The sequence below is a fragment of the Leptonychotes weddellii genome, chromosome 1 (assembly GCF_054177405.1).
Source record: "Leptonychotes weddellii isolate Sample4059 chromosome 1, ASM5417740v2, whole genome shotgun sequence".
Lineage (NCBI taxonomy): Eukaryota > Metazoa > Chordata > Mammalia > Carnivora > Phocidae > Leptonychotes > Leptonychotes weddellii.
The window spans coordinates 107,045,197-107,057,389 of NC_138369.1; the positions used below are offsets into that span (position 1 = coordinate 107,045,197).

Below are 12,193 nucleotides of genomic sequence, written 5' to 3' on the forward strand. Positions count from 1 at the left end.
TCACTATTTCTCTAAGCCCACAGTCTACTCCTCACTGTCCCCTCCTGAAGTTATGTGAACATCCTTTGTACATTTATTCATGGTTCCAACCTGAAAGGTTCTTCCTGTTTGTTATCTATGTTTTATCATCCAAGACCCAGGTCAAATCCCATCTCTACAGAAAACTTACCAAACTGGCAATAATCTCAGCCAGGTTTGTTGTTGTTTTCCATCATGATAAGCATATTCTTTAATCCCCATCACCTACTTCACCCACCTCCCCTCTGGTAGCCAGTTTGTTCTCTACAGTTAAGAGTCTGCTTCTTGGTCTCTCTTTCTCCTTTGCTCGTTTGTTTCTTAAATTCCACATGCATGAGATCATGTGGTATCTCTCTTTTTCTGACTTATTTTACTTAGCATTATATTCCCTAGCTCTATCCATGTTGTTGTAATGGCAAGATTTCATTCTTTTTTATGGCTGAGTAATATTCCACTATATGTATATACCACATCTTCTTTATCCATTCATCCATCGATGGACACTTGGGCTGCTTTCACAGTTTGGCTATTATAAATAATGATGCAATAAATACAGGGGTGCATGTATCCCTCTGAATTAGTGTTGTTGTTTTTTGGAGGGTAAATACCTAATAGTGCTGGATTATAAAGTAGTTCTATTTTTAATTTTTTTTTTAAAGATTTTTTTTACTTATTCATTTGAGACACAGATACAGAGGGAGAGAGAGTGCATGAGCAGGGGGAGGTACAGAGGGAGAGGGAGAAGCAGGCTCTCCACTGAGCAGGGAGTCGGATGTGGGACTCGATCCCAGGACCCTGGGATCACGACCTGAGCCAAAGGCAGAGGCTTAACCATCTGAGCCACCCAGGTGCCCCTATTTTTAATTGTTTGAGGAACCTCCATACAGTTTTCCATGGTGGCTGTACCAGTTTGCATTCTTTTCAAGTGTTCTACAGAAACAACCATAAAACAGTAACAAAACGGCAATAAGTACTATCTATTAATAATTACTTTGAATGTAACTGGACTAAATGCTGCAATCAAAAGACATAGCGTGATAGAGTGGATAAAAAAACAAGATCCATTTATATGCTGCCTACAACAGACTCATTTCAGACAGAAAGACACCTATAGATTGAAAGTGAGGGGATGGAGAAACATTTATCATGCAAATGGATGTCAAAAGAAAGCTGGGACAGCAATCAGACAAAACAGACTTTAAAACAAAGAAGAGACAAAAGACACTATATAATAAGGGGGACAATTCAACAAGAAAATATAACAATTGTAATTATTTATGCACCCAACATGGAGCACCCAAATACATAAAATAGTTAATAACAAACATAAAGGATATAAACGACAGTGATACAATAATAGTAAGGGACTTTAACACCCCACTTCCACTATGGACAGATCATCCAAACAGAAAATCAACAAGAAAACAATGATTTTGAATGACACACTGGATCAGATGGATTTAACAGACATATTCAGAACATTCCATCAACCAGGTTTTTGTTTTTTTGTTTTTTTTTTAAAGATCCTATTTATTTATTTGACAGAGACAAAGCGAGAGAGGGAACACAAGCAGGGGGAGTGGGAGAGGGAGAAGCAGGCTTCCCACTGAGCAGGGAGCCCGATGTGGGGCTTGATCCCAGGACCCTAGGATCATGACCTGAGCCGAAGGCAGATGCTTAACGAATGAGCCACCCAGGCACCCCGTTTTTTTTTTTTTTTAAAGATTTTATTTATTTATTTGAGAGAGAGAATGAGACAGAGAGCATGAGAGAGGGGAGGGTCAGAGGGAGAAGCAGACTCCCCACTGAGCAGGGAGCCCAATGCGGGACTCGATCCCGGGACTCCAGGATCATGACCTGAGCTGAAGGCAGCCGCTTAACCGACTGAGCCACCCAGGCGCCCTCAACCAGGTTTTTTTAAATTGAAATATAATTGACATGTAATATTAAATTAGTTTCAGGTGCACAATGTAGTCACTCAGCAGTTATATTCATTATGAAATACTTGCTACAAGTGTATTACAATATTAATCACTATATTCCCTATCCTGTACAATTTATTTTATAACTGGAAGTTTGTACCTTTTAATCTCCTTCACCAATTTCACCTGTCCTCCCACCCTTTCTTCTTCGGCAACCACCAGTTTGTTCTCCGTATTTATAAGTCTGTTTCTTTCTACTGTTATTTGTTTGCTTGTCTTATTTTTTAGATTCCACATATGAGTGAAATCATAGGGTATTTGTCTTTCTCAGTCTGGCTTATCTCATTTAGCATAATACCCTTTAGGTCCATCCATGTTGTCATAGATGGCAAGATTTCATCCTTTTTTATGGCTGAGAAATACTCCATTTTGTGTGTGTGTGTGTGTGCGTGTGTATATATATATATATATACACGCACACACATACACACCACATCTTCTTTATTCATTCATCTATTGATGATGGACACTTAGGTTGCTTCCATATCTTGGCTATTGTAAATAATGCTGCAGTAAACATAGGAGTACATATATATGTATCTTTTTAAATCAGTGTTTTCATTTTCTTTGGATAAATACCCAGAAGTGGAATTACTGGATCATATGGTACATCTTTTTTTAGTTTTCTGAGGAACCACCACACTATTCTCCAGAGTGGCTGCACCAATTTACATTCCCACCAACTGTGCATGAGAGTTCCCTTTCCTCCACATCCTCTCCAACACTTGCTATTTCTTGTCTTTTTGCTACTAGCCATTCTGACCAGTGTGAGGTGATACTTCATTGTGGTTTTAAAACCACAGTGTGGTTTATCTCAACTGGTTTTAAAATCAGTTTTAAAGTCCCAAGTTCTTACCATCTGTACAATTCATTTAAAACTTACCACATGTTACTCCTTAGTTATCTTAAATTCACTAGTTCCTACTAGATCAAAAGCTCCTCTCAGGTTCTACTACAGTCTAACATATGCTGTATGTCTATTATATTATAAACCATGAGTATCATGACATATGCTGTGAAACTTCCTAAGTGGTTTTCCATTTTTCTCCAATGTGTACACATAATAGGGCACATTATATGTGCTTTTTAGCCTAGAACTTTCATTTATACACTTCTTGTAGTTATAGGCAAGAAAAAAAATCCCTGCAGGGCACGCGGGTGGCTCAGTCGGTTAAACATCCGACTCTTGGTTTTGGCTCAGGTCATGCTCTTGGGATTGTGAGATTGAGCCGTGCATCAGGCCCCACGCCAGGCCTGGAGCCTGCTTGAGATTCTCTCTCTCCCTCTCCCTCTGCCCCAACCCCCCCCCAAAAAAAGAAAAGAAAAGAAAAAGAAAGAAAGAAAAATCCCTGCATATTCAACTTTACTACTCATCTCAAATGAAACATTTTCTCAGATAAAATAGTAAGCATAACTAAAAGTATTTAGGAATTAAATGAAATTAAGTTCATAACAAAAGGCAAAATGTAGGCACTGCCTCGATTCTGATTTGAAAAATAACTATAAAAGGATATTTATAACAATTTATACAATTATAATACAATTGAGGAAATCTCAATATGAACCAGGTACTAGATGACCCCAAAGAATTACTATTAATATTGTTTTGTGTGATACAGCATTATACTTACATAAGAAAATGTATATTTTTTAGAAATGCACAATGAACTATATACCAGTGAAATGAAATGAGGACTATGATTTTTTTAAAAAACAGAAAGGAGGAGGGAAGAAAAGAAGAGAAAGAGAGACAGGGGAATGGAGGAAGGAAAACAAAAGGGATAGATGAAGCTAGTATGGCAAAAATGATGTTTGATATTGGGCAATGTTGAGTCTGGGTGAGTGAAGATTCATTATACAATTCTAATTTATGTATGTTTGAAATTTTTCATTGTTAACATTCTTTTAAAGTGAAACAAATCAAACTGATCTCAATATAAGTTAGCAGCAAAAACCCAATTTTATACTACTGTCATACTCTTTGCTGTTCAAATAAAAGGTAAACCAGGAATAGATTTCAACAGTTTATAACTTACTAACAAACAGAAATGCCTTCCTTTGAACAAACAGGAAAACCATGGGCAAAGACTATTTTGTTTATCAGCATGCTGTTTTGCTTAATTTACCAAAGTTCAGGCACATATAGTATATGCTCAATAAACATGTGAAAGTTAATTAATTTTAGATAAAATATACTAAGATATTAAGGATAATTATTTAGACACAGATGTTAACTAAAACACTACTGTAGAGCCCTGACTACACAAAATTACAGGGCCATGATCAGAATCAATAAAAAATAAATCACTTCTGCATTTATTTGTGTTTGTTTTCCTATAGTCATTTTGTGTACAACTGACTTCTCTGGAATATTTCACTATTAGACTTAAGTCTATAAAAAAGGAATCTCTGACATTAAGAAGATTTAGTGATATTTTCCTCTGAACAAATTTAATCACTTCTTGATTGACAAGTACATCCTTAATACAACTGTAATACCTACCTGACATCAAACATCAGGATATGGAAAGTCTAACACCAAACAACCCAGAAGCTTTAAATTTTTAAGCAAACTCAGTAAAACAATCACTTAGTTAAGTCTGCTTAGGAAAAAAAGAACTGGTTGCTTTGGTGCTAAAATTCTAAATTACTTTCATATATAGTGGAACTTTCCCTCCCACACTCCTTCAAAAGTCAAATTGACATTATGCAATTAAACATCAATCTTTCTATTGGAATTATTTGGCCATTAAAGGTCTGATTAACTTTCCATTTACCTCAGTTAAATAATGCATTATATAAGAATAAAAGTGAATAGCTTCCCAGTGTGTGAAAATGTGTAGAATAAAAATCCATATCCTGTTTCAAATGGTAAAAGTCAAAGTTAATTTAAACAGTATCTTAAATAAAATCCACATACCTTCAGCAATCATGTCTTCCATCTCTGTGTCAGATGAATTATCTGCATGCTTTGTATTATTCTGTAGCTCTGGCTGAACACATACAGAATTTATCACCTGATTATCCAAAAGAGGCCTTTTTTTCACAGGCTGTTCTATTAGCAAAGATGAACGACTCACCTTCAAAGGAGACAGAGAATAAAATAATCTTTTAAAAGGCTTTTCAGAAATAACTTGGTTAAAAAACCTCTTGGAATGAATAATATCTGTACTAATTTACTTGTTCAACTGATCAGTTGAACTGATTCACTAAGTGCTTTATTCCTTAAGAAAATTTTAGGCAATCTGGACATCAACAGTTGTATTTCTTTTCTTTTTTTTTTTTTTTTTTAAAGATTTTTATTTATTTGACAGAGCACAAGCAGAGGGAGAGAGAGGGAGAAGCAGGTTCCCTACTGAGCAAGGAGCCCGATATGGGACTCGATCCCAGGACCCTGGGATCATGACCTGGGCCGAAGGCAGCCGCTTAACCGACTGAGCCACCCAGGCGTCCCAACAGTTGTATTTCAAGTCATCAGCAGTGCAGATGCTTCAAAGTCTCTGTCAAATGGAACCTTTTCCTAGTTTAGGCAAGTAGTTAAAAAATGTCTTTAAAAAGCAGTAATAGGGGCACCTGGGTGGCACAGTCAGTTAGGCATCTGACTCTTGGTTTTGGCTCAGGTCGTGATCTCAGGGTCATGAGATCAGATCAAGCCCTGCATTGGGCTCCACGCTCAGCACGGAGTCTGCCTATGACTCTCTCTCCCTCTCCCTCGACCCCTTCTCCCTACCCCCTGTGCTAGCTCATGCTCTCTTCCTCGTTGAAATAAATAAGTCTTTTTAAAAATAAAAAAATAATAAATATCAGTAATAAATTTTGATTAGCCAGTATTTTTTTTCTGCAACAACTTTTAAGATTTAGTTTTCATGTACAAAGCTTTTTACTCGTAGGGTTGTCTCCTCAGGATAGATCACTATTGTATGTATTTTAAAGATAAGTGAACTAATGTTCTAAGTGTTTAGGTGATTTCTTTACAAAAGCAGAATGAGGATTAGAACTCGATCTCCTGACTCCTAGTTCGGCAACCTAATCCACTATAATCACAAAAACAAATGGAAAAATCCTCAAACATTAACATGAAAATCAACAACAAAATATTTGCTTATGTTCAATATACTTGGTTAAGGCATAAATACTACTTATTTTAGAAATGTTTTCAGCAAAAACAATCCAGACCAAAAATATTTACTGATTTGCGAGTGAACCTTTAGCTAATCTGAAACAGAACCTCCTTTAGTCTCCGATATCTGCCACAGATGGTGAACGTCAGCTTATTGTAAATTTCTACATTTAACTTCAGAGAATAATCACTCATGAACTTTTAAATTTTGTTCATTTCAGTTAGTATATTTAATATACCTCACGTAAAATTTACAAAAGGTATTGCTGAAGAACTGTAATACTCAGTGCTGCTGAGAGTTTACACTTCTGTTGTGTGAATATATTTAAATAATCTTTCCAGAAGCGCTTGGCTGGCTCAGTCAGAAAAGCATGTGACTCTTGATATTGGGGTTGTGAGTTTGAGTCCCACACTGGGTGTAGAGATTACTTAAAAATAAAATCTTTAAAAATAAAAATAAAGCAAATAAATAATCTTTCCAGAAAATAATTTGGCAATATATATCATGAGCCTTATGAATACATATGTAATGTGATTCAATATCTGTACTTCAAGGAATTCGTGCTAAAGAAATTACTAAATATGGAAACCTAAAATGTCCAACAATAATGCAAGGATTACATAAATTATGGCTGTCCATAAAGTGGAGTACTATGTAACCTTTCAAAATGTTTCCAGAGTACTATTAATCATATGAGAAAACGAAAGCTCTAAATATACTGACAGAAACAGAACTATATATATAATAATCTTGATCATGTGAAACATATATGTAAAAAATACACATTGTGGTATTACTGGGGATGATTTGCTCTGTATATTTCCCATATTTTCCATTTAAAATAATACATTATTAATTTTATAATCAGAAAAAAAAGTTGTAATTGTCACAAGTGATTGAGTAATAGCAGCGATGGGTACTACGTGCCAGGAACTGCACATTTAATCCCCACCACAACCCTCAGAGCCAAGTGTCATCTCCACCTGCCAGATGAGCAAAAATTAAGATCAAAAAGGTTGAGTGACTTAACGAAGGTTACAGTATGCAGCACAGCCAAGATCCAAACCCTGAGGAGCAGGGAAAAGAGACTATTGCTCCACTATCAGAATTCTTACAGGAGATCCAAAGTTATTTATTTATTTTTAAGATTTTATTTATTTATTTGACAGAGAAAGACACAGCAAGAGAAGGAACACAAGCAGGGGGAGTGGGAGAGGGAGAAGCAGGCCTCCCGCAGAGCAGGGAGCCCGATGCAGGGCTCGATCCCAGGACCCCGGGATCATAACCCGAGCCGACCCGTGCAGAAGGCAGACGCTTAAGACTGAGCCACCAAGGCGCCCCAGGAGATCCAAATTTAAAACACACAGTTAACTGAAGCCAAAGGCAAATGATGAGGCAACCCACTATCACAATGCAAGATTTTCCCCACCCAGGAATCTAAAATACCAGGTATAATTCAAAGGCTCTTGAAATGAATTCTTTTGTTTTCTTGTCTTAGATTTTGGCTTTGACTTCGGCCACTTGTCTTTTATTTTCTAAGGAAAAATGTTCATCTCTAGATATTAGCATAGAAATTATGTACTGCTAGTCTCAACTTATAAGACTTTCAGTGATAGAAAAATAGCACCTCCAATGTTAAGTGAAGATTTTAAGGCATTTTAAAAATCTGACTGAAGGCTGAGATGTAAGGATGAGAAAATCTATTTGCTAATTATAAACCATCAACTGAATAACTTCAGAATTATCAGGTTGGGAAGTTATTATCTTAGGCACTCAAGTTCACAAAGTATCACGTTATATAAGAAACACCGTTTTAAAAAAAATAATGCACTTTAGGTGTCATTTCAGTCCCCTTAAAAAGAAATAAGAGGGGCACCTGGATGGCTTAGTCAGTGAAGCGTCTGCCTTGGGCTCAGGTCATGATCCCAGGGCCCTGGGAACGAGCCCCGCATTGGGCTCCCTGCTCAGCTGGGGGCCCGCTTCTCCCTCTGCTCCTACCCCCTGCTCACGCTCTCTCTCTCAAATAAATAAATAAATAAAATCTTTAAAAAAAAAAAAAAAGAAAGAAAAAATTTATTTCACTGGAGTAATCTTCCCATTATCTTTGTCTAAAAATTATAAAATTGATATCCTTAATAGCCTGAAATTTTTTCCTTAGTTTATATATAGCTAGCATAAAAATTCTAGAAACATATTCGGAAATATATAAATAATATGTACAGAAATTCTAGATAAGGGATCAACAACTTTTTTGAAATAAAATTATAAGCATTTTATTAGAGAATAATACACTACAATTAAAGATAATGCTACATGAATAATTTTAAAAATACAAATTTGCTTACTACTTACAGGAAATGGCTCCAATCCCTCCTGAATCACAAAGCCTTCAATAACATGGGTTAAGATCTGTGGTTTAACAATAGCCTGTGGAGGTTTGTTTTCTATACTGGGAATGCTACTGGGCACGGATGTACTATTACTCCTCGTGGTAGCAGCAGGAAGTAAGAGTGGAGGTGGAGGAACAGAAACATGTGAAGGATCTGATGGAGATTTAATTACTGAAGCACTGACTGATGCCACAGCAGGTAATTCCACTTGCTCTGGAAAAAAAAGTCATTTTTTTATCTTTAGCATTCTGTGCAGACAAATAAGAAAACCAAGAATAAACATTAATAACAATAACCGTCCACACCTGGTGCTTTACAACACCATTCTAAGAACTTTATATTTAATCTCATTTAATCTTATGAGATAGAAGCTACTATTATCCCCACTTTACAGAAGGGGATAACTTGCTCAAAGTGATCATTCCAATCCTGGTTAAAAACAACTATTCCATAAGATATGAAAAGTGTTTCAGAATGTCAATTTAAGAATTATGAAAACTGTTACTTTTTTAAAAAATTTCAAGCTACACAAATATTAAATTCCCTATGTTCCTGTTTATATATTCCAGATGGCATGGGGGGAAAAAGTACTTTGAAAGTATACTTAAATAAAAAAGGATCATAAAATCCACAGAATAAGTAGAGATTTTTAAAGGATTACACAGCATCACCTTTATTTCAAATAGTAAGGCTAATCCAAATCCATGCACAATTTTTTTTTTTTAAACAACTCTTCAGTGACACTGTGTATGTCAATTTGGGGGAACACTTTAGTACCAGGCAACTGCAAAATACTGGGTTGGATCACTGTGATCCCTCCCCTTCAAACTCTGAAGACCACAAGAAGAGAGACCCCACAGCCTATGATAGACTTTACCTACCCATATGATTGCACCAAACCTGTATTGACTGTACTAAAGTGGAAAGATGGAACCGGTTGGCAGCTAAAAATATCAGTGAGTACAGATGTCTAAGAAAAATAACAAAAAAAGGGCACATGTGTAAAGATAATACTACAACTTACTGAGCACTTACATGCCAGGTACTGTGTAAATGCCTCACATGCTGTAACTCATTTAACCCTCAAAACTAGCCCAAGAGTAGGTACTGCTGTTGTTCTCCATTTCATAGTGTGGAAACAGAAAGATAAGTAACTTGCCCAAGGGCACACAACTAATTAAGTAATGGAGCTGGGATACTAACCCAGGGAGTCAATTCTTCAGACAGGGCTCTTAATTACTGTGGTAACTCCTCTCCACTAGTAAGAAAAGGGTTGACACCACTATCAAAGATGCTCAAAATACAGCCCAGCTGGATAAAGAAGAATAGGAATCCCTAAAGAATAAAAATTCCAGCTAAGAAAATAGTGTACTGATCATCTGTATAATCTCAGAAATGGAAAAGCTCTAACAATTCACTCTCAGGAATTGTGATTAATATAATAGAGCTTATCACAGCACTATTAAAAGGCATTTATTAACCTAGTTCCATCAAATAATCCACCAAGATAAACTGCACTGGAAAAACAGTTTAAAATTACACAATCCCTTATTAAAAATTAAACAAGTCAACAGAAAATGCTAGTTTGATTTCGGGAACACAGTATTGTACACATGCATTACCAAACTGAGGAACTCCAGGAAAATCCTATCCTACATACCAAATCTTCACATTTACTCCTAGAGGAAAAGGGATAAAAATTGTAAAACTCTAAAGTGGGACTGAAAGGTTTTTTTTCCTGTTTGAAGGAAAATATAAATCTATGGGGTACTGAAAAATAAAATTTTAATGTCCCTTACAGATTTATAGATACTTTGTTACTTTAGAAATATAAACCTGGGGCGCCTGGGTGGCTCAGTCGGTTAAGCATCTGCCTTCGACTCAGGTCATGATCCCAGGTCCTGGGATCGAGCCCCGCATCGGGTTCTCTGTTCAGCGGGGAGCCTGCTTCTCCCTCTCCCTCTGCCTGCTTCTTCCCCTGCTTGTGCTCTCTCTCTGTCAAATAAATAAATAAAATCTTTAAAAAAAAAAAAAAAAAAAAGAAATATAAAGCTGCCTTGGGGCACCTGGGTGGCTCAATTGGTTAGCATTTGACTCTTGGTTTTGGCTCAGATCATGATCTCAGGGTTGTGAGATCCAGCCCCATGTCAGGCTCCCAGCTCAGGGCAGTCTGCTTGAGATTATTCCCTTTCCCTCGGCCCCTCCCCCCGCCTGGCTCGTGCTCTCTCTCTAAAATAAATAAAAGCTTTAAAATATATATGTGTGTGTGTATATATATGTGTGTGTGTGTGTGTGTATATATATATATATATATATAAAGTTGCATTAAGTATAATATGGTTTGTTAAGAAAATACTGCTTGGTATATGTTCTAATTAATTTTTATATCGTATGTTTCCATCTTTTAACATCCTAAGTGTTTTAAAACTAGAGCTGTTAGTGACTTTTTGAAGAAGCTAATAGCTATTACTTGCCAGTGTATAATCAGCTGTTAAAATAAAACTGAGAAACACTGATGTATTACAGTAGAACAAAAACACAATTATTACACTCTCTACATTTAAGGTAACTGTGAGAGAAAACAAAACTGACAGAACTTTGCCACAGGGTACTCTCTGCCTATTCAGTCTCATTTTCTGAGCAAGATCTATGAGCTTTTCCACCTTTTTTATGGATGCTTTTCACTTTTAAAGAATTTTTCGAGATTTAGGAAAACTGAATACTGGATGGAAACAAATCCCTGTATTTTTGCAGGTCAGTTTATTTCATGATGTGATAAGAGTTATTCTAAAAATCAACTTGTGCTTGCTTTCCCCCTCATACACACAGTAATAAGTATGAAGTAGATTATAGGAAGATTCAGAACTCTACATTGCACTCAGACAATTTAGCCAGAGGGATTTGCTTGATAGGATCTTGCCCTGCATCCTTGAGGAAAAAAACGTGAAGATGTTCTTGTGTTCCAATATTTCAGAAGTGTTTAAATTTTCTTTGCGTTACCATTAGTAATGCTTTTTAGGTAAATTAAATCACAGTCACAATGCAAGGTTAGTATCCAATTAAACTTTTATTTCTGCCTTTAAATCAAACTCCAGGAAATCTGCAGCAACATTAAATACATTTCAGTTCAGAGAAACTACAAAGATTTAATACGATAGATGTTCCTAAATCTATCTTTTGTGGTATTATTATGAATAAACACAGGCAATACTATTAAACTTGTCTTAAATATTTTATATCATTTTATTGACTAAACATTTTCTATTTCTCAAGAGGGAGAAAATATTGGAAGAAAACTGATTTTCCCCCTTCTGTGCTTTCCAGAGATTCATAATCAGAGTAAGGGACAAAATCAGAGAGAAGGGAAGGGTTAGAGTGCTGGCACACTTGAAAAGAGAGGGAGGGCAAGGGTAGCTTTGGTAGCAAAGTCAGTGTCCTATTACAATTGGTTTCCATGTAGGTGACAGTGGGTCTTGTTTACTCTAAATAATCACCAGGGCCATGAGAAGTTCAAGAAAACTGAATACTTACAAGGAAGACTGAATCAAGATTAGGATTATCTGGGTCAAGGGTCAGCAAGCTTTCTATAAAGAGCCATACGGACTCTGCAACTGCTGTTCTTTGTCACAGTAATACAAAAGTAAAGATAATATTTGAACAAGTAAAGAAAGGCAGCTGTGTT

General features: G+C 36.2%; 2 protein-coding genes across 15 annotated transcripts in view; one reads left to right on the forward strand and one right to left on the reverse strand.

The window, feature by feature from the left end:
- GPR160 (G protein-coupled receptor 160) overlaps positions 1-12,193 on the forward strand; it is a 119,419-nt gene that overhangs the window by 70,048 nt on the left and 37,178 nt on the right. The gene's annotated exons all lie outside the window — the stretch shown is intronic.
- The window catches only part of PHC3 (polyhomeotic homolog 3), a 78,593-nt gene that overhangs the window by 21,612 nt on the left and 44,788 nt on the right, over positions 1-12,193 (reverse strand). For all 8 annotated transcript variants that reach the window (XR_014148094.1, XR_014148093.1, XR_014148092.1 and 5 more), the window contains 2 exons: positions 8,474-8,724; positions 4,921-5,080 (listed from right to left, as the gene is read on the reverse strand). Coding sequence is in view for 5 of the 8 variants with exons in the window: in XM_081829375.1 (XP_081685501.1) it covers positions 4,921-5,080; positions 8,474-8,724 (411 nt within the window). In the remaining 3 variants the exon portion in view is untranslated. The remainder of the gene's footprint in view (positions 1-4,920; positions 5,081-8,473; positions 8,725-12,193) is intronic.